The sequence below is a fragment of the Mastigoproctus giganteus genome, chromosome 7 (genome assembly GCF_048544385.1).
Source record: "Mastigoproctus giganteus isolate SK-2022 chromosome 7, ASM4854438v1, whole genome shotgun sequence".
Taxonomy (NCBI): Eukaryota; Metazoa; Arthropoda; class Arachnida; order Uropygi; family Thelyphonidae; genus Mastigoproctus; species Mastigoproctus giganteus.
In genome coordinates, this window is record NC_143581.1 from 170,247,438 (window position 1) to 170,270,803 (window position 23,366).

At 36.4% G+C, this 23,366-nt stretch overlaps 1 protein-coding gene across 1 annotated transcript; it reads right to left on the minus strand.

Annotated features, from left to right (window-relative positions):
* Positions 1 to 1,578: 1,578 nt before the first annotated feature.
* Positions 1,579 to 22,688, minus strand: LOC150083329 (uncharacterized). The gene is made up of 4 exons (XM_090378477.1): positions 22,677 to 22,688; positions 9,473 to 9,741; positions 8,710 to 8,839; positions 1,579 to 1,689 (listed from the first exon to the last, which is right to left on the minus strand). Exons 1-4 carry the CDS (start codon positions 22,686 to 22,688, stop codon positions 1,579 to 1,581), a joined length of 522 nt encoding a protein of 173 aa, XP_090234603.1.
* Positions 22,689 to 23,366: the final 678 nt, after the last annotated feature.

The window sequence follows — 23,366 nt, forward strand, 5'->3', positions numbered from 1 at the left end:
GCAAATTACTCTTATGGCATATTTAACCATTTGTATTGTATAAAGAATTAAAAGAAAAAAACAGTGAGTGAAATTTGCATTGTTACTTTAAGCTGTTTGTTTTTGTCTGGGGCACAAACAAAAAAAAAAAAAATGTAGCACCACCCCTTCAATAATATACATATACAAACAAATAATTGGAAAAGAGACTTTGCAACTCTCTGGACTTGCTCCCACTTGACAAGTATCTTGGGTTGCCAATGGTAAGTAGCAATTCCTCCACATGACCACTTGTATATGCAAAACTTGGGTGCAAATACTACCAGGTAACTTCCTTAAGAACAAAAACTACACTCTTCATCAGGGCAACAAAATGGACGACATTTATGGAAATGGTTTTAATTTATGGTATGCAGTTACTGAAACAAATGTTTTAAGGTAAATGAAATAAACAAAGAACATAGAAATATAAAGTTTATTCTTATAAATTATTTAAAATTTCTGTGAAAATCTTAAGCATTATAAAAGGCACATGAGAAGGCTATGCATGACATTTCAACATTCTGTATGATAAATAAACCAAAGCTGAGCTAGAGATACATATTGAGGATAATTTAAGTAAGCAGTTAGTTGCTGCACTAAAACAGTAAAAGTTAATACTCAATAATAATTGATAACAGTTGGTATTCACAGCATTCATAATATTAAACATAAATAAACAGCAATTTTGTAATTTAAATAAGAGTAGAAAATACCAAACATTAATGAGCAGCTTTTTTTTGTAATAAAATATATACACTGTACATATGTAGGAATGCAAAATCTGAATACAAAAAGTATAAATCAAGATATACACATATAAATAGATGAGAGTAAGGAATATTACTGAGACTTTTAAGATAGGGTAAATCTGGAGAAGAGAGGATATAAAATTAGATCATGGATATGAAAGAGTATGTCTACTGACGTGGGTGAGGAAGAAGCACAATTAATCCAAAATAAAGTGGTAGGAGATAATACTAAATAAAAAAAAAATAGAAAGGTAGAGGAATAGATAGTTTTTGGATAAAACTGAGACTAAAGTAACAATTACAAAAACATAGTGCCAATTTTATTTGGTATCCTACCTGAAAAAGATGGGATCCAAAATAGAATAATATATCCATTAGTTTTTTGCAAGCTAACAAAATGCAGTACCTCAGAACTGAAGTTTACTGTCTACTTATATAACATAACAGCGAAAAGAGCTCACAACATTAAAATTATCAATGTTACAAATATAAATAACTACATATTGCTAAGATGTAGTTATTTACATTTAAAGCAATTAATACAAAATAGTTTTTGATATATAAAAGCAATGTTGAAATTATACAACATTGCTTTTATATATCCAAAAGTAGCCTTCAAGAATTATTTTGATAACTTTTTTTTATAGCCTGTAACTAATAATTTTGTGATCTTTTTTTCACTAACATGTTTAGCTGTATGAGGCAACTTAAACAGCACAGCTAACTTATTAAAATTACTGGATAATTTGAATTAAAAAGCACTATAAATTAAATATTTTTAATTCTTAAGGAGTAGAGGTAGGAAATGTTATTCTTCTCTACAATAAGGACTAAATAAATTTATCTTTTCAACATGTGATATACCAAAGCGCATATGATCTTCATTAAATCTTGAAATTGGAATATCTCTGGTGAAGCCCTGAAATATTAAAATAATTATGTAAGCAGTGTTTCGTATATTTGCTAAAGCAAATTCAACTGTTTATAATAATTTCAATAAAGATTATTTTATTGAGCCAAGAGACTTGTCCAAAATTTAAATAAATAATTTTGTTTTATGAAGGACAGCTATAATTAAACTACATAGTCTAGATGGGAAATGGCCAACTGCACAGCTGAAATTTTTCCACAATGATCCAAATAATCCACCAACATGGAAAGAAATAATACAAAAAAATTAATTCCACATAATGCAAACAGGGATACTTGCACTGTGCACCAATATCAATGTTCAATGTAATGTCCACTTATATCAAAAATATGCTGAATTATGATCAAAAATAGAGTCACATACTTAATCATAATATTTCCTTTTAGAATGTTCATCTACATGCTGTTGATAAAATTCTATTTACCTCTTCCTCATGTTTTCTAAGTATTTTATCCTTTCAATATCACCAGAATCAAATTATATGAAATGAGGTCAGGTGAATGAAATGGTCAAACAATAAGGAACAAGTATGAAGTTAGGTTGTCTCTAGAAAACATATCACCAGACAAGTACAAAACAGCAGTACTCCATCCAGGGTAGAATTTTTTTCAGTGTGGTCTGTGCTTGCTAACAGGAGAGACTGCTTCTACAGGAATACACTTAAGTAGAAAGGGTGCAAGAATATTTGCTGATGCTATCGAGGCAGTGTTGGTGGGTCGGAAAAACTGCTAGTTTGGGGGGGGGGGGATTCACAGACTAAAAGATTAACAGCAAGTGCAGGCAGAAGTGAAAGTGATTCTTGCACTGCTTCTATTGTAATGTGTAGCCGGCTAGAGAGCAAGTTGCTGGGGATTTCAAGAGCGGCTGGGAGTCATCACGGAACACGTAAATACATTGGATGTATTAGGATAATTAAGAGTGAGAACAAGTGCATGTACACTAATGCTAGAAATATAGTAAATAAAATTGATGAATTTGAAGTGCTGATCAAGATATCAGAGACATGGTGTCACACAGATATAAGCAGTGCAGAATTGGAATTTTTTGGGAGTACAATGTGTACAGGAAGAGAGGGGGGGTTATGCTGTTAAGAAATACAAAATTTAAGGAAGTGCAATGTTGAGTCTGGTATGACAAACACTGGGAAAGGAAAATAGGCCTTATGACACATGAGTAAAATGAACAATTGTGCAGAGAAATATAATGGGCCAGTAAATCAGAATGTCTTGTAATGGTCACTTGCAGGCTAGCAAGGCTTTTGTGGATTTATTGGAGGATTGTTTTCTACAGCAACATGTTTGAAGGGCAACCAGAGGGAGTAATACCCTTTATCTCATTATCAGCAGTGATGACACATGCATTAGGAATTTGCAGATAAAGGAACCACTATGTGACAGTAAGTGTACTGATGTTGGATTTACTTAAAGATGTAACTACCATCAAGGGTAAAGAGAAGAGTTTTTACTTTCGTAAAGGTGACTACAGTGGTCTCAGACACAATCATACCTAACGACAGGGGGGCATTAGGTATGATTGTGTGTAACAGGTGGCTGGCAATAATTCACGCCTTTAATTGCTTTGACCAAATGCTGACTACATAAATGATATGATTAGGCTGAACAGACAAATAGCCTCAGCCACTCGTGTTAATGTGCTACAGACTAACTATCCCTTGAAAATTAAAATGAGCTCTCCCAATTGAGACTTCGTTTCTGTGTTGATAGGTGATGGTCATTCACTAGTTACATTGATTTGAATCTTTACTACTAGCATGCGTACGTTTTATTAAATATGAAAAGTTGAACAAAGAATTATTATTTGCAAGATATCTAGAAACTTATACCAAAGGCGAGTCTATAGTTTTTTAAAGGGAAATTCCACTTAGAAATGTACCTGCTTGTGCAATGGATGGAGCACCATCAATGATTGGTCATTACAAGGGTTTTATGGCTTATTTAAAAAATGCTGTGCCAAATATTACTGTTCATTGTGTCATTCACCGTCAACATTTAGTTGTGAAAAAACTTGATCAACTGCACAATTCTCTACACACTATTATTACTGCTATAAACAAAATTAAAGAACATTCTTTGAATGATCGTATATTTTGAAAGCTTTGTGATCAAAACAATGAAGATTTTGAGCAATTGCTACTTCACTCCAAGGTTCGGTGGCTGTCAAAAGGCAACTGTCTCAACAGATTTTATGAACTCTGATACTGTTGTCAAGTTTTTTGAAGATAGAACAACGACCTTAATAATGACCTCAAGAAAATGAAAACTGATATTGCTTATCTTGCAGATTTATTTACTATATTCAACTCAATGAATTTACAAGGACAAGATGTAACTCTTATTAAGGCGAAAACTCAAATTTCAGCATTTATTTCAAAATTAAAGCTTTATGCGCAACATAGGACGACATGAATTGTATCAATTTCCAAATCTGTTGGAAATAGAGAAAAAATAGCTGATGAAACTCTACTAACTTTTTGTAATCATCTAGAAACGTTGCACAGCGATATGCAGGAAAGTTTTGAAGATCTCCTTAATTTGAAAATTCCAGATTGGGTTATAAATCCTTTTTTAAATAATGACGATGGTGAATGTTTTGTAGAAGGAGAATTGATTGAGTTACAAAATGAAGTTGAACTGAAGCCAAAATTTTAAAATTCATATCAGGAATTTTGGTTACAAAAGAAAATCCCTGACCATTATCCTGCATTATGGGGAATTGTAAAAAAATTACTTATTTCTTTTCCAACATCATATCTAGTCAAAACCGGTTTCAGTGCTATATCTCAATTGCTGACAAAACAAAGAAATTGTCTGGATGTTGTTAAACATGGCAATTTACGACTTCTACTTACAGATATTAAACCTAATATTGATAAGCTAATAAATCTCCACCAAGCTCATCCATCGCATTAAATATTAAAATATAATTAACTATTTCCATTAATATGACTTATTTATGTAATTGTAATTTTTAACGAAGAAGGAATAAAGTGCAGTAAATAGTTTTCTTTATAATTTACACACACACACATGCAGGGTTGCATTTATATTTTTGGAGGCAAACAGACAAATATTCATTTCAGTTATTTAGCTTCACTTTATATTGGTGGGCTAAAAAAAAGCCCTGGTGAGGGCTTTTTTTAGGGGGCGGTGATCCAACCAAGGGAGGCGATGATCCAAAAAAGTTTGAGAAGCACTGCTTTATAACATTGTCATTTTGCAAAGCCTGCCTTACTTTCAAACCTTGTTCGATGTTTGGATCTGCTGTCATTATCAATTCACAAACTTCATCTAATTTAGCAATCAACGTTGACAGTTCGTGAATTGTGAATTCTTTTGTGGCTGTAACATTTTCTTCTTCATATAAGCGTTGCTGCTCCATTTCCACAAGTGTTTCATCAGCAAGGTCATCGGAATGAGAGTCATGCATTGACGCACACTGTCACAATCCGAGGTTTCAAATCCAAGATGATCTTTCCCAAGCTGCACAATGTTTTCAGAAACTGTTTTGATTTGAGATTCAATACTGGTACAATTAATATTGGCACAATTCGGTAAAAGATTTTTCCAAACAGCTCTCATGCTGTTCGCAGTTACTTGAAGCCATGATTCACATATGTTTTCAATGGCGTTTAACTGCAGGGCAAAAATAATTTATAAATCAATCTTCAAAGAGCTGTTTCGTTACCCAGGCTTTCCTATTTGACTGCCATATAACAGAAAGAGTAGTTTTTGAAAAGGTTTTTAGAGCCCTTGGATTTTCTGATTTATATACCAGCATAGGCTTTAATTTAAAGTTACCTGATGCATTTCCACCTAGTAAAAGGGTTAATTGACTTTTGATGGCTTTATATCCTGGTTGAGTTGATTCTTTTTCTGCCAAATAAGCGGATGGCATCTTCCAAAATAATCCCGTTTCGTCCACGTTGAAAATTTGTTCATCCTTGTAACCATTATCTTTAATCAGTTTTTTTTTAGATCATCATGAAATCTTGCAGCTGCTTCACTGTTAGCATTGGCACTTTTACCACTAAGTCAAACATTGTGGAGCCCCATACGTTTTTTAAACCTGTAAAACCAACCACAGCTTGCACAAAAACTTTCCTCTTCCTTGCCATTTTCTTTTGTTAGTAGTGAATAGAGACTGCTTGCTTTAGCTTGAATCGTCATCTGACTTAACGTAATTCTTTTCTGGTTACAGTCTTCAATCCATAACATTAACAGACGTTCCATATTATCCATTTCAGAGCTACGATTTTTGATATATAAGATGCTGTTGCCATTCCACGTTCTTTTATTTTATCTTTATTCTTTAGAAGTATTTGTATCGATGATTCATTCATATTCTTGTCCCGTGCTCTCTTAGCATATGATGCACCATTTTCGTATTGTTTTATAATTTCTAGTTTATCATCTAGCGTCAACCATTTACGTTTAGAAGAACACTCAGAGCCATTACATTTCTTCTTTACACTCATGTTTGCGTATAAAGGTGTAACATTTTTAAAAAAATAATCTTTAATAAAAATACACAGCAAAAAATATTGGATTTGTAAAGGGGAACCACAGCCTGAAAATGATTAAAAAGCACTGCATTAAACCACCTCTTTGTTTGTCAATATGTATATAGATAGATATAAAAAAGTCACTAAAACCTGAAGGATAGAAACACTATTCTGAATAATGGAAGTAAATTCTGAATGCTATGGAATCCAGTATTATCATTTGATATATTCAAATATTTATAATAAAGTGATGTAATGCTTGGGGGAATCATAAACATACTTTTAGGAAAATGGTGGGAGCTGGTTGATGCACAGGGGACATTCACAGTGCTAGATAACCCCAGATAACCTTGAAGTCAGAAGTGCCAATGAAATTGATATTTTAGTAATAACAGTCTTGTACGAGAAGAATCTCAAATCCAGTAAACCTGCAGAGGCTAAATTCTCTTCTTACACTTTGGAACCTGTTAACATGAGTGCCTTTTGAAAAGGTTTTGACCTACCATATATTTGAAATTTGAAAATAAACATGATAACACTAAAAACATGTATGTAACATAATTTTCTGAGTAATATTGTTAATTTTATTATTATTATGATTGTTCTACTGGAAAAGGGTTTATGAAAACTATTAGTAACCAGCTTTTCTGTTTTGCTCGGTAAATGAATGCACATTCCCAGTCAGCCAACAGCAAATGTATGTGCTCAGTTAGTAGCCTATTCCACAAAACAGTTAAGTGCTGTTGACTGCAAGTTAGCATGCAGTCCTAAAATGTCTAGGAACACTGTCATCTACAATAACAAAACCACTCATTTGTTGGAATCAAAATGTATTCTACCTTAGCACTTGCATATTTTCTTAACATACATCATGAACTATATACAGTACATTTAAGTAAACAGGAATAAAGATTAATAATGTACACAACTGAATTATTTCCATAATCGAATTATTAAAATAATTCATTATGAAATTTAAAAAAAAAAACAATGCCATTTGTAGAGAATATCGAGTTATGTATTATCATCTTTACCATGTGAAAACAATTAGAACAAGGTGGTAGATGTTTAATGAACTAGAGGGTAGAGGGAATGGAAAAAAGTAACCTGAAACTGGAAAGAAACATCAGCACTTAGCCATTACCATACCACTCTTCAAGCAAAATCCAAAAGGTTGCAAAGACAGTGGTGGGGCACCTGACAGGTTCTTGCACAGATTTCTCTATTAAAATCAAAAAAACACACTTCAAAAACAACTGCAGTAAAATTTTTACTATAGAAAGGTAAAAAAAATCTCTGATTTTTGTTAAATTAATGGTTAATATGTTATTCAAGGGGAACCTGTCACCGCTGCCAGGTTAATAAAGCATTTCTTAAAGGAAATTGAGTTAAATTTAACTCAATCTCCACATTTCTCCAAAAAATATGATAGGTGAAAATTAATCACAGGAATATCAAAAACCATGGGATGATGTGTTGCCCTGCGTGGAGTCTGCTGAAAATTTGCAAAAGAAAACAGTATGACCCTTATCTTTCAATGAAAGTTACATATATATATATATATATAATTTCATCAAAATTAATGATGTCAGTAAGATTCTTCAAACAGGCCTCTGAGGTTGGGTATATTCATATTGTAGATTTGAGTGTTTTTCACCAACCTTATGTAGAAATAAAACACAACGAAAACGAAAACTGGAATCTTGATTACATTACATTAAATTACAGTACATTAAAATATACTAAATTAAAAGCGGTAAAACCATAGCTTTCAAAGGCTCCTGCCTTCTTCTTCAGCGGTATCCGCTGAAGAAGAAGGCAGGAGCCTTTGAAAGCTATGGTTTTACCGCTTTTAATTTAGTATATTTTAATGTATTTTATTGTTGTTAAACCAGTAAATTTTAATGTTTATTTTATATGTATATTTCACATATTTGAGTTGTAAAGTTAAATATATTTATTGTAAATACAGGCAATTATAATTTATTATAAATACACATAGTTATCAAGATTCCAGTTTTCGTTTTCGTTGTGTTTTATTTCTACATAAGGTTGGTGAAAAACACTTAAATCTACAATATGTCAGTAAGATGTTTATTTCAAACATTACCAAAACATTTGTTTCACTCATTACAAAAACAACCCTGAACATAACAGAGGCAGTTGATTTCAGCATGCAATTGTCCCTTGCTGACAGTTAAATTATCTGTTTTTATGTCACACACAGCTTTCTGGTAGTCATCACTGGTATTCTTCCTACATAAATGGGTAAAGCCCAAAACCCTCTCAGCACATCTGAAGATATCAGAATTCATTTTCACTGACAAAATATCAGAAGTTACATTATTGTGTTTTTATGTATATTGTTAAATTTTAACTTGCATTAAATAAATTTTAGAGAAACACTGTATCTATGAGTATACTACTTCATTCAGTACTTGAAACACAAATATAGATAAAAAGGAAAATGTATGTTTAAGTCAAACCTGATAGCTGTCAAAAATTGGGCATTCAGGAGATAAGTGGTTATTGGATCTTCTGACTTGTACAAACACTGGTGGTCCTACTACTGATCCTGTGACTTGAGGCAATATAGTTGATTGAGGTATTCCAAGGCTGAAAAGTATATCTTAATATATCATCTATGAAAGTGACTATTTTTCAATTTTATACAAATTCGCAAAATCAATCTATAAGAAATTATTCTTTCATAAGACAAAGCAAAAAGTTAAATATTTACAATTAAAATATATATGATTAACATAAAAAAAGTTTTAATAAATTTAAAAATGTTTTTTATCTCATAAAGAATAAAAGTAACTAGGAATATTTCAGATTAGTCCAAAAGTTTTTTCTCATCTACTGAACTTATCTGATCATGTATAAACATAGTCAGCTACCTAAGTCTCACACATCATCCAAAATTTTCAACTATATCTTGATTTCATATTCACCTAGAATCCCTGTGAAAGAAGCCTAAAGCTAATCAAGCATATTCGTTATTCCTTTTCTACATAGCCACCAGCCAGAAAGACAAGATTTCTATGACTGATAATAAATTTCCAAAAGCAATTTGTTAGAATGCCTCTGGTTGTCTTTGAAACCACGCACAATCTCAGAAATCACTGTCATTATTAGGAAAGTTTGTTATGAAAAAGAACTTCAGGAACAGAACTGAAGGTGAAATATTAGGCGAATATGGCAAATACAGCAAAATTTCTAAAGCTACATTTAAAAGGTCTAGTTTACCTTTCTTCTTTTTCCCAGTTTTCAAATTCTTCCTGCTTGCGATGTAATTGTCGAATATGTGCTACAACATCACCGCCCATATTTTTGAATAACTTCCCTTCTGCATTAGTTTTCTGCTTTTTTCGTAACTTGCTGGGATGAGGAAGCGCACGTGTGCCAAAAATCTTATTCTTTTTACAGTCAAATGTTACTGAACCAGATGACAGTGGCAATAATTGCTCTAGGCTATTCTTATCATCACTACATTTTTGATCAACCTGAGAGGCTGCCTAAGTAAAAATTATTTGGGTCAGTATTTTTATTATTAAATTATATCAATTAAAGGCATTCTTACTGAATCGTTCAATTAAATTTTTAACTTTTAGCAACTTGCAGAATATGTTCCTGAAAATTGCTGCATACATCAAATCTGCATAAAATGGGAAACTTATGTAACAGAGATAGTATCTCCAAACATACAAGATTTCACTTTTAATATTAAATTAATCAAATATAATATAGATTTTATTAATTTGAAATACGGTTGTGCCCCTGTATCCGCTGATTCAGTTACCCACGGAAAGAAAAAAAAAGAAAAGGCTTAACATATACTACTCGTGTGTCCAATACGATGCTTCCCTTTATTTTTTACAATGTCGCGTATGGTTCAATCACCAACATTATAATGATTCTTTAGAGATTTAATGGATGCACTGTTTTCAAACTTTTGAATAATTTCAAGTTTTTGTTTAATTTGAAAGCACAACTCTTGCGTTTGCCCATCATTTTCGTGATTTCTAAACAAACAAAAAAAATAATAATAAAAAAATATTACTATATATATAAAAAAAAAAATTCCGACATCCCTGCCATAAATAATGAAACAAAATTTGTCCTTTTGTGGTGCGACAGAACAACAATTGACATGACGCACTAAATCAAACTAAACATTTGGTCTCTCTTTTTTTTTTTCTTTTTCTTTTTTTTTGTTTTGAGCAGTAGGTGTGAACACAGTGGGGGTTGCAAGATAAATAGGTACACTAATCTCCCAATAATGACTTATAATGCCGGTTCTTGTCGCTTATTTACAACTTATTCTGGTTATTACTTGAATTTTATGGGTTTTTTTTTTTCTATTTGGAGTCTTAAAGTGTCCCAGTAAATCGAGTCTGCTGCACTTTATTATTACCATATTTAATGTTGGTAATGTTTTACTGTGTGTTTAATTTATCAATTAAACTTTATTATACATATGTATGTACAAGAAAATCACATTATATATGGGGTCAGCAGGTGTTTGCTTATATCCACGGTAGGTCTTGGAACGTATCCCTCACAGATACGAGGCTCTTACTGTATATTTAAAAAAATTTACTATATTATAATTAATTCACAATAGAATAAAAAATTAATTTTACTGTAAATTTAACTTGTATTTGAACATATCTGATTCTACTGTAGGCAGCCAAAGAGAGTAGATGTATTTTAAATTGGCACCCATGGATTAATTGAAAAGGATTAAGATCACATGTGTGGTAGACAAAAGTTTCTTTAAAATTTGTTTAAATGTAATTTTTAAATTATTTTTTAATATATTTTGTGAAATTAATTTCTACAATGTTTTGTAAATTTAATTCTTCACTTTCTCAAAACTATTTCTATCAAATGAAATATTTCCAGCAACTTTGGAAGCTTAATTTTAACTTCACTAGTGGATAAAGTTTTTGCAACAATTTAATTTCTGCAATACTTTGTTAATTTAAATTCTTTAATATATTGTAAATTAAAATTTTGTCATCTTTCTTAAGTTCAAATTTTACCTAAATAATGGTTGTTACAAGATTCACTTTCAATACATCGTCCAAGAAATTAATGACTCAAACATTTCTGGTTTCAGTCACAAGTTTATTGTTGGTATAGCCCAGGACATGTATTCTAAGGTCAATACAGTAAACAAATGAAACTTCACTGATGAATCTTTTCTTTGCATCTGATGTAAGGGATATACTGATCTCAAATTAAAACTTACTAGAATTTTAATCACTGAAGAAACAGGCACTTGCCCTAAAATCAAACATAATTGGGAGATTCTCAGCGACTCAAGTATCTCATGATGTGCCCAGTGATGCGCCCCCAATTTGGATCCCAGAACAGAAGAGTCAAATGCAGACTGCTCTGGTTGAAGGAGATTTAGTTTTATTGGGAGACTCTTGTCGGGGAACATTTTTTGTAACTAACATAGGTGGACCCGAACCAGGGTGTACACTGAAAGGACAATTCATGGGATACCTGGTTCCTGGGCAAAGTGATGTTGTCACCCCTCTCGCTAGTGGATGAACCCACTGCTTGGCAGGTATATAGGTACACTGCATTCACGTAGACGGCAATTCGATGTGAGTATAGATAAATGTCATTAGTTAATCGACTTTGAAAGAGGAATGGTAGTGGGTGTCCGATGCACAGGTCACTCTATTGCGGAGGTAGTATAGGAATTGCACTATCCCCATTCGACAGTATCAAGAATGTATTGAGAATACACTATATCTGAAATAACATCTCATCATGGACAGCACTGTGGGCAGAGAAAGGTGACTGATGAACATGCCCGTCGACATCTGTCTCACATTGTTTCAGCCAACCGGAGAGCGATAGTGGCACAAATCACCAACAACTTCAATAAGGGAGATGCCAAAAACGTCTCCAAGACCGTAAGGTGGTCATTAGCCACAATAAGTTATGGGAGCCGCCGCCCCACCAGAGTCTCATTGCTAACACCACGACACAGGACTCTATGCCTCAACTGGGCAAAGGAACATCAACACTGGACTTAGATGATGGGAGATGGGTCTCCTGGTCCGAGGAGTCCCAGTTTCAGTCATTTTGAGTAGACAGAAGGGTGTGTATCTGGCGGAAAGCGCACAAAGCTATGCACCCATCATGTCAACAAGGAATTGTTCAGGCAGGTAAATGGTTGGTAATGGTCTGCGGCATGTTCAACTGTCACACATGTTGGAACCTCTGGTATGTCTTGATGCATCTCTCAATGGTCCAGGTTACATGTCCATCCTTGCAGACCATCTGCATCTCTTCATGGTCATCGTGCACCCACAGAGCAATGTGGACATATGTTTTTGTAAAGGGCGGGTCCTAGAACGTGAGTTCAACTCCGCCTCGTATCTCTGTGAAGAACAGTATCACTACAAATGGGCCAGATGTGTGTGTGTTCTGTTCTGGCCTCTTGGCTACCCAGAAGCATCAGTCACCTGGATAGATGATTCTGGGTACTCGTCCACAGCACGGGAAGGTGGGCCAGTCCCAATAGAGCACGTACTGTCTCGATACGAGACTCTGAACCACCTGATGTTGCCAAAAGGTGGGCCAGATTTCTCTGGGGGCCCACTCCAGAGGGGGGAAAAATAAATAAAATAAAAATTAAATAAACTAAAAACAAAAACAAAATATATTTCCCGTGGTGCAAAAAAAATAAAATAAAATAATAAACAAATAAATAATTATAATAATTCCCCGTGGTGAAAAAGAAAATATATTAAATAAATAAAAAAAATAAATAAAAAATAAGAAAAATAAAATAAAATAAATTCCCTGTGATGAAAAAAAAAAAGGGGGGGGGGGGAGGGAGAGCTGTCTAGCACCAATGATAGTCTACATCCCAGGTGTCAGAACAGCACGAGTAAAAAAAAAAAAAAAAAAAAATGAAGCTAAGTAAATGAAAAAAAAATAATAATAAATAAATAATAATAATAATAATTACGGAATAATTAAATAATTTTAATCCCACAGTGAAGAGGAAGATGTAAGTCGGGGTGCCAGCAGAGAGAGAGTAAGAGAGAAAAAAAAAATATATATATATGTGAGAGTGGTTATCTATCCTGCACAGAGGGAGAAAGAAGAAAAGGTGAGCCAAGGCTGCTCCTAGTTCCAGAACCAGTGCAGAACGCAGGTTTGAGGAAAAAAAAAAAATAAATAATAAAAAAATAATAATAATAATAAAATAAAAATAAATAATAAAATAAAAATAAATAAAAAATAAAAATACTTAAAGAATAAATAAATAATTTTAATCCCACACCCTGGCTACAGTGAAGAGAAAGATGTAAATCGGGTGCCAGCAGAGAGAGAATGAAAAAAAAAAAAAAAAAAATGGGAGAGTGGTTATCTATCCTGCACAGAGTGAGAAAGAAGAAAAGGTGAGCCACAGCTGCTCCTAGTTCCAGAGCAGGACCCGGAAACAATGCAGAACGGAGGTTAGAAGAAAAAAAAAAAAAAAAAAAATAGTCAGTAGAAGGGGTGACTTTCAGTTGGCAGTGGAATTGTTAGTGATCGGCATTTCCACGTCGGTGATTGACGATCAGTGTCCTCCTCCAGGCAAATACCTCAGCTGCAAAGGTCTGGAAGGCTTCGAGGTTGTTTTGGGTACATATCAGTTGATGCAGATCTGCTGGTGGGAAGTCCTGGATCTTATTCTGGAGATGGTTTCTGATATTGTTGTAATGTACACACTCCAGAAGCAAGTGTTTCCAACTTTCACTTTGTCCGCAAAAGCAGTAGGGAGTGTCGATGAGTCCCAGTGTATGCAGTTTCTCATTTAGAGTACCGTGTCCGGTAATGAGAAAGGAAGATTCGAGGCTGAGGGAGAACCATCGGGCGTTATTTTTAGTGGTTGCAAAGGTTACCTCCGGAAGAAAACTCCGAGTTACAACCCCTACAGTAGAAGAATCCCATCTGGTCTGCCACATTGAAGAGTTTATTGAGATTTCTCCTGCTTTATATCCGTAGTTAGTGAGAGTTCTATATCCAGGATCGTTGCCGGAATACCTTTTTTAATTCGATAGCAGAGCCCCTTGTAGATTGTGTAAAGGTCGAAGGGGAGGGTGCCTGCTATAACTTGGAGAGCTGCTGTAGAGACTGTACGGCAGATTCAATGGGTTGCCAGTAACATAGCTCTTTGTATAGAGTTTAGCTTTTTTTTCATCTTAATGATGGGAACTCTGTGAAACCAGACCCCTGCAGCATAGGTTACTATTGGGAGAAAGACAGCTTTATAATAAAGAAGAAGGGTTCGTTTTGATAGTCCCCACTCACTTCTTGAGATCTGTATAATTGCGGCGGAGAACCTTTTGGTCTTGGAACTCAGATGCTGTAGATGGGGGAAGAAAGACAGGCGGTTGTCTATTACTACTCCCAGGACTTTTGTCTGTTCTACGAAGGTTAGCTGGGTTCCGTTGATTTTGACCTGGGGAGGCCTTTGTAAATCGAGTCGGTTTTTAAACACCATCATCTTAGTTTTGGCAGGGTTGATTTGCAATTTGTTGATTGTTGTCCAAGTAGAGAGAGATGGTTCAGTACTCGCTGTGCTGTGGATTCGAGGGCTGCTCTGGAATGACCAGCGACCACGATGGTGAGGTCGTCGGCGAATACTATGATTTTCGTTTTTTCAAAACTGTTACTGAGCCAGCTCTGGAGCACCATATTCCACACCAAGGGCCCCAAGACAGCCCTGGGGACACCCACGGTGGATGGGTTTAAGGACTTGGTGATATTTTGACTTAACTACTATTGTACGTTGTGAGAAGTAGCTTCTGAACAGCCAGTAAAGATTGTTTGGACATTCTGCTGTGCGAAGACGTTCCAGTGCACTTTCCCACCATACATTATCGAAGTCTATAAACAGAGCGAGTTCATATTTGGATTGTGAAGTTTCCAGATGCAGGATCAAATCAGAGAGGGCATCTTCACATGATCTGCCCTGGGTGAATCCATATTGGGCTGGTGAAATCATACCTTTGGAGAGAAAGAGATTCGTGATTCGGATGGCCATTAGTCTTTCCAAAGTCTTGCCCAGGTTTGCCAGCAGGGCAATTGGTCTGTATGAACGAGGGTTTGTTATTGGTTTATTTGATTTTGGTATTAGGTGGAGAAGTGCAACCTTCCAGGGCTGGGGGAACTTTGATTTTTGGAGGCATTTACCCACAGAGAAATGGACTCTTCCAGCAGAACAATACACCTCCCTACAGAGCCATGGTGACTAGAACACGGTTCGAAGAGCATTCCGCAGATTTTAATACCATAGAATGGCCTCCCTGTTCCCGAACCATATGGAGCATCTTTGGGATACTGTGGAAAAGTCCGTTTGGGCTTTGGATCCTCCACCCAGGAATGTGACAGAATTATGAACAGCAATGCAGCAAGCATGGATGGAAATACCTGTGGAATGCTTTTGTGAACTAGTGGACTCAATGCCTCGCCGCATGACTACCCTTATCTGGGCAAAAGGTGAGTCTACCCGTCACTAGATAGGTATTCCATGATTTCTGTCCACTCAGTGTACTTGCTGGGAGTAACAATCGATGATGTTACCAAAAGGTTGTCAGATTTTAAGAGGGATAAAGGGAGCATTATTATTCATGTGGAGACTAATGATATTAAACAAATGTGACCAATGATTTTTGGATAAATATATGACCATGCTGAAAAAATGTGTAGCAAATTAGGTCAGAATGTGTATATGTCTTCAGTTACATCCAGACATGATAGGAGGGATTATATGCTGAAAGCCTTGTGGATTAACTTAAGACTACTCTGGCTGAAGGAGACACTTGCAAGGCTTTAGAGGAAAAATTTTTTATTAGCATGGTCCACATTTGTAGGAATAAGTTATTTGAATAAAGGTGGTGCAAAGGTTTTTTGCAGTATCACTGAGCATACGTTAAGGGTTCAGAGAAACTGCTAGTTGGGAGTAGGGGATGAAGGTAATATAAACCTATGTTTATCTGATGATATGAGTCAAAGTAAAGCATGCACACACACATCTCAAGAATTCTTATTTGTTGCCACAACAGCCAATGTTGGCAACATGTTCAGAGGATGCCAACGTTTCAAATGAGTGTGAAGAAAAAGCAAGGGGAAACAAGCCTAAATAATTTCAATGGGTGTGTTAGAGTAGTAAACTAAAGAAAACTACTTAGTCTTAACTGTGTCTACAGTAATGTCAGGAATGTTGTCAATAAAATTGGTGTGAATTTGAACAACTAATGCTGACTAAATGATAGGACAACTAAAACAGCCATAATAGAGCTAACAGACACGTGGTGCAACCTTGAAATTAAGGATGTCAAGTCCCACTATGATATGTAAAATGTATTTAGGGAAGATAAAAGGGGTAGTGGGGTCAAGTTTCTTATCAAAAGGAGTCTGAGCATGAAAAGAACTTTTGCTGAATCAAAAGTAATAGTATTAGTATTAATAGTGGAAAATGAAGCAAGAAAGCTAGCTTATACAGCATCAGAAAAAAAGAAAAAATCCCATTTAATCTATCTATCTCCTCCAATAGTTTGTCTAGTCCTTCCTTGAATTTATTCAAACTATCCACTTCCACCACAAGGATGGAAGCTTGTTCCATCAATCAACCTCCTATTGGCTGAAGGAAAACTTCCACACATCTATTCTGCAAAAATTCTTCCTCAATTTGAATTTATGCCCTGTCATGTGTGTACTCTGAGCAAGAATCCCATCAGCATTGAGTTTGCTCAAGCCATTCATAGCCTTAAACAACTCAAATCAGATCGCCTCACAGATGCCAAGTCTCTAGATACTGCAATTTGCAGAACTGAAGCCGCTCTCTTGGTAAAGCATCTCTCTGTTCTCCTCACCAATCTTGTTGCCCTTCTCTGTACACATTTCAGCAGCTCTACATCTTCCTAAACTTAGACTTCTGGACCTGTATTCAGTACTCAAGATGTGACCTGACCATTTCCTTATAGAATGGGATAATCAACTCCTTATCAATGCTATTCCTGTATATCACTGACAAAACACCATGAATTATCAGGGCAGTCTGTCTGCAATGCTCAGAGAACTTCATATCAGACTGCACAATCACCCCCAGGCACTTTTCATTTTCCACTACCTCAATCGTAGTACTATACAGTTCACACATTACTTTGGGATTACTGCTACTCATATGCAAGCCATTGTTTCTCAGTGTTAAATTTCAATTGCCATTTCTTAGTCCATCTGCCTAATTTGTCTAGACCTTGTTGCAGCAGCATACTTTGATTACTGTCATTAACTACCCTGCCAACATTTATTTTATCTGCAAACTTACATATTAAGTCTGATATACCCTCATCAGTATCATTAATAAACAATGAAAACAGAAATAAGCCCAACACCAAACCCTGTGGGACACCACTAATAACATCAATCTAAGAAGAGCAGTATCCATTGATAACCACTCTCAGTTTTCTCCCACTCAACCATCCCTTTATAAAGCAGTAACTTGCCCTTAATGCTACAATGATCCGATCTGTATAGCAGTCTTTTATGTTCAACAGTATCAAAAGAATTCCTGAAATCCAAGTATAAGATATCAAAATTATTTTTTGCAGGCAGTTCCTCTGTCACCATATCATAGTGTCTGTTCAAATTGGTCAGACAACATGTCTAGATGGTCTTACATTAGGTTCCTTAACCAGTGATTCCATTATTTTCCCTTGTAACAGAAATTAGCAGATCTGTAATTATTTGTGTCACCCTTTGATCTTCCTTTGTGAACTGGGTATACATTTGCACATCTCCAGTTCACAGGGACCTCCCCTAAATCCAGAGATGAGTTGGATATCATCATCATTCTTCTCTTTCTTGGTGATTCCCTTTGACTTTTGACACTCTCTCTTCTCGCTCTCTCAGGGTAACTCAGGAATTTTTTTTTTTTGGCTGGTGCAGCATAAGCCTCAGGCTTCCTTGCATCATGTAGCTAATAATAATAATAATAATAATAATAATAATATTATTATTATTAGAGAAGGGCAAGACCATCCAGCCCCACCAACTGGAAGTGTTTCCTGCGCATTTGTGCTTGTGACCATCCAGGAAGGAAGAAAATGCCAATGCATGAAGTGGAGCATTGAAATGAATACATACATCATGCGAGCATACTATGAATTAACCAGGCTAGAGAACGATATGACAAAGTACAGATCGCAACTACATACCAAATGGTTAGAATGATACCCAGATATTCAGGTCACCAAACAGCGATTAGCAGACCAGAGAAGGACCATCGTCACGAAGAACCTAATAGCTCCTGCCATCTTGGAATAAATCAAGCAGGATGTCATCGATCTGCTACAAAGAACAAAGAATATGGTCATTATGGAACTAGAGGAGGAATAGCATACCATGGAACTAGAGGAGGAACAGCATACCATGGAACCGGAGGAGGAACAGCAAGAAGAAATACAACCCAGAGTAGCTGAAGTGGAAAGAGGCAAAGTCATGCTATCCAGAATAGATGAGTGGAAGAAGGCCCTAACAGAATTCGAAGGAATGGATCCCACAAGAACCAACGTGATACCTAAGCAGAGGCGAAATAAAATCCTATGGAGAGTAACAGACCACCTCAATCGGCAAATAATGCCACATTACCTTGACAACAATGGTGCAACGCTGGAGGCTATCCACACAGCCGTATACTGTCCTGCCATAGCAGCTACTAGGATTAATGGGGAAGAAACAAGAGACCAGCAGCAGCAGAAGAACCGAAAACAGAAGGAACCGCCAGCTTGGGAAAGAAGACTTCAGCAGAAGATAGAAGAATTAAGAGTCAAGATAGGACAGTTGACCCAGTACCAACAGGGTAATAGAAGTAAGAAATTGATTGGAAAGGTGAAGAGCATCCTCAAGAGAGGCAGCACCCACAGCAAACATAAGACAAGAAATCAGAGAATAGGAGAATACTTAGATGCACTGAAGCAGAACCTCCTCGCACTCAGCAAGAGACTAAACCGATACAAAGAGAACTCCCAGAGGAAAATAACCGAATCTTCGATGAGGACCAAAGAGCCTTCTACAGGAAACTGGATGAAGATGAGAAAGCAGGAAACAGACCACCCGAGAAGAAGATGATCGAAGAGTTCTGGGGAAATATCTGAAGCAGTGAAGTAAGACATAACAGCAAGCACCCTGGATAGAAGTAGAATGGAAGAAAACGAAGGACATACAAAATGTGAGACAGTGGGAGATTCGAGAAGAAGAAGTAAAACAGTCGATCAGAACACTCACAACTGGCGAACCCTGGGAATTCATAACATCCACAACTACTGGTACAAGAAGCTTACCTGCACACACAAGCACCTAGCAGAGCAGTTCACTCGAATGATAAGGCACCTGGAGACAATCCCGAAGTTTCTCACCGAAGGAGTCTCATATCTGAAGCCTAAAGATGAAGATACAAGAAACCCGGCAAAATACAGGCCAATCACATGCCTCCCAACGATGTACAAGATCCTGACCAGCTGCATAACTAAGAAGATATCAGACCACCTAGAGAGTCAGAACATAATGGCCAAACAGCAGAAAGATGAAGGAGCAATTAACCATAGATGCCACAAGTATGGAGCAAGCCTTCAAGAAGCACTGCAACCTATACACGGCCTACATCGACTATCGCAAGGCCTTCGACTCCGTACCTAACAGCTGACTAATAGAGACCCTGAAGATCTACAAGGTCAATCCGATAGTGACAAACTTCCTAAATGCAACAATGGCGAAATGGAGTGCCACCATTAAGGTCGAGAACATCACAATCAAGCCAATCCCCATTAGAAGAGGAATCTTTCAGGGAGATGCTCTGAGCCCACTATGGTTCTGTCTAGCACTCAACCCGCTATCCACCAAGCTCAATGGCAGCAAGTATGGATATAACCTCAAAGAAGGAAGAAAGAACCTGTACACCCTCACCCACCTGATGTACAAGGATGACATCAAGCTCTATGGGGCAACCAAGAAGCAACTCCAGCAACTACTCCTGTATACTTAGTACTCAAGGTGTGGCCTGACCATTGCCTTATACAGAGGAACAATCACCTCCTTTTCCTAGCAAAATTCCTGTATATCATTGACAAAATCCCATAGCCTGCTCTGGCAGTCTGTCTGCATTGCTCAGAAAACTTCATATCTGACTGCACAATTACTCCCAAGTCTTTTTCATTTTCTACCTCCCTAAGTGTAGTGCCACACAGTTGGTACGTTCCTCTCGGGTTATTTCTACCCATATGCAGTACTTTGCATTTGTCAATGTTAAACTTCAGTTGCCACTTCTCAACCCATCTTCCCAAATTTTCTAGATCCTGTTGCAGTAGCACACTGCCATTACTGTCATTAACAACCCTGCCAACCTTTGTATCATCTGAAAACTTTGACACTAAGCCTGATATACCTTCATCAAAATTTTTTATTATTTTTATTTTTTTATTTTATTAACAACAAGATACACAACAGGTAACCATTAACAGTGTATCTGAGAGCAGAAAAATGAAAACAATTGATAACAATAACATGATCAACTATATCAATGTTTATCTTCCAACAGGAAGATAAACATTGATATAGATTTAAAAATTAAAATCATATGTACAAAAGAGGATTGCATTAAGTTAAGTTACTGGTAAAACAAGTAATAAATTAATTAGTTAGAGAATAGAAAGATTATTTTTTAAAAAAAATAATATTAAACTACAATGATTAGATGAGAGCTAGTCACTTTGCAGTTTAAGAGAAGAGGCAAACTTGTGGATGGAGTTCATCAGTGGTTGGGAGTTGTCAAAGTCAATGAGAGTCATTTGCTGATTCTGTTCAGTGGACTGAACTTCATAAAGTCTGTGGTGGCAGAGTCAAGGCGAAACAGTGTAAGGTTCCTGACTTGTCTACAAGGAGCACTGAAGTTGATTTTACTAGGGATATCAGATGCTTCATAAGTTCCAGTGATTACTTTGGCTAGAAGGGTGATGTCAGCAATAACTCTTCTAGTGCGCAGAGGCTTCAGATGAAAGTAACACACAGCGATTCATAGTACATTGTGTGATAAAACAGAGGATTATGGAACGTAAGGTAACAGACAAAATTTTTTTGGACTGCTTCAATTTTGTTAATTAGAGTTTTTGTGTGGGGATTCCAGATGAGTGAGCTGAATTCCAGGATTGGGAGAACTATAGTTTTATAAAGGATGACAGTATGTCTGTAGTTTTTGAATTTGTAGGTATTCTGTTTGATAAATCCCAGTGTTTTGAAAGCTTTGCTGGTGATTTTAAGGACCTGGGCATCAAATTTAGCACTGCTGGAGAAGAGAATCCCCAAGTCGTTAAGGCGCCTCCATAGCCAGGTGGGCAGAAGCAGCAGTGCGTATCACACGCTTCTTGATTAGACCGGGGTTTGAGCCTGTGACCACCAAATACAAAGGATGCAGAAAGGTAAAGAAATGACCACTGCATATCCCCAGAGCAATATGGCCTTAGTTGCTAATGCTCCTAAAAACCAAATAACAACAACAAAGTCGTTAACTTGGTCACACCTTTCGATGATCGCAGAGTTAACAGTGTATTCCGTATTTATTAGTTGTGCAGATCTGCCGGATGAGAAAGAGATTACTTTGCACTTCAAGGGGTTAGCAGGCAATCCATTCAGAGATAGCCACAGAGAGAATTTATTTAGGGCACATTGAAGCTGTTGAGAATCCGTTATCTCCTTCACTGCTGAGTAGGCTTAAGATCATCTGCATAGAGAGCAACTCGAATATTGGAGGTGCAGATGAAAGAAGGAAGATCATTTATGAAAACAATGAAAAGTAGAGGACGTAGGGGAGAACCTTGAGGTACTCCCCTAAGTGGTATAAAACGGACCGAGTTCACTTGATTGACGATAATGCTAAAGGAACGATGCATAATATAGCTGCGTAGCCATGAGTGCAGAGGGTCGCGGATACCATATTGCTTAAGTGTTTCCAGAAGTTTTTTGTGCAGGACTTTATCAAATGCTTTAGATATATCTGTGTAGACTGCATCAACTTGAAGGTAGTTATCAAGAACTGCAGAGGTATATTGCTAGAAAGGAAGCAAATTTGTGACTACAGACTTGCCACTGCAGAAACCATGTTGGTTCTGATCAATGAAAGGCCTGAAGAATTCAAAGAGATGTTTGTGTACTGCTGTGTCGAAGAATTTAGCCAGAATATGGGTCTGTAATCAGTTACATCATTTTATCACCTTTCTTGAAAATTCATTGATAAATATACAAACTAACAGTGGACCCAACACCGAACCCTGTGGGACTCCACTAATAACATTAGTCCATGAAGAGCAGTGCCTATTGATTACCACCTTCTGTCTTCTCCTACTCAACCATCCTTTTATCCATTGCAGCAACTTACCCTTATTACCATACTAATCCAATTTGTACAGTAGTGGACGCCTCCGTAGCCAGGTGGGCTGGAGCAGCAGTGCGTAGCACACGCTCCTTGATCAGACCAGGGTTCGAGCCCGTGAGCACCAATTTTTTTTTTTTTTTTTTAAATACGGATGATGCGGAAAGGTCAGGGAATAACCACTGTATATCTACGGAGCCATATGGCCTTAGTTGCTAATGCTCCTAAAAACCAAACAACAAACAAACATTGTACAGTAGTCTTCCATGTGCAACAGTGTCAAAAGCTTTCCTGAAATCCAAGTATATGATATCAAAATTATTTTTTGTATCCAGTTCCTTTGCAACCACATCATAATATCCAATCAAATTTTTCAGACAAGGCTTTCCCTTAACAAACCCCTGCTGTGTCTGAATTATTGCTGCAGTCTTGTCTAGATGATCCTGCAATGCATCTTTAATCAGTGACTCCATTATTTTACCCGGAACAGAAGTTAAGCTAACTGGTCTGTAATTATTCGTGTCACCCTTCGTCCCCCCTTTGTGAATTGGGGATACATTTGCACATCTCCAGTCTGTGAGGACCTCCCCTGAGTTCAAAGATGCTCTCATAATTATGGATAAGGGTTTGATTAGTTCCTTTGCCTCCTCCCTTAATATAACTGGATAGATTTTATCCACCCCAGGTGTCTTTCTT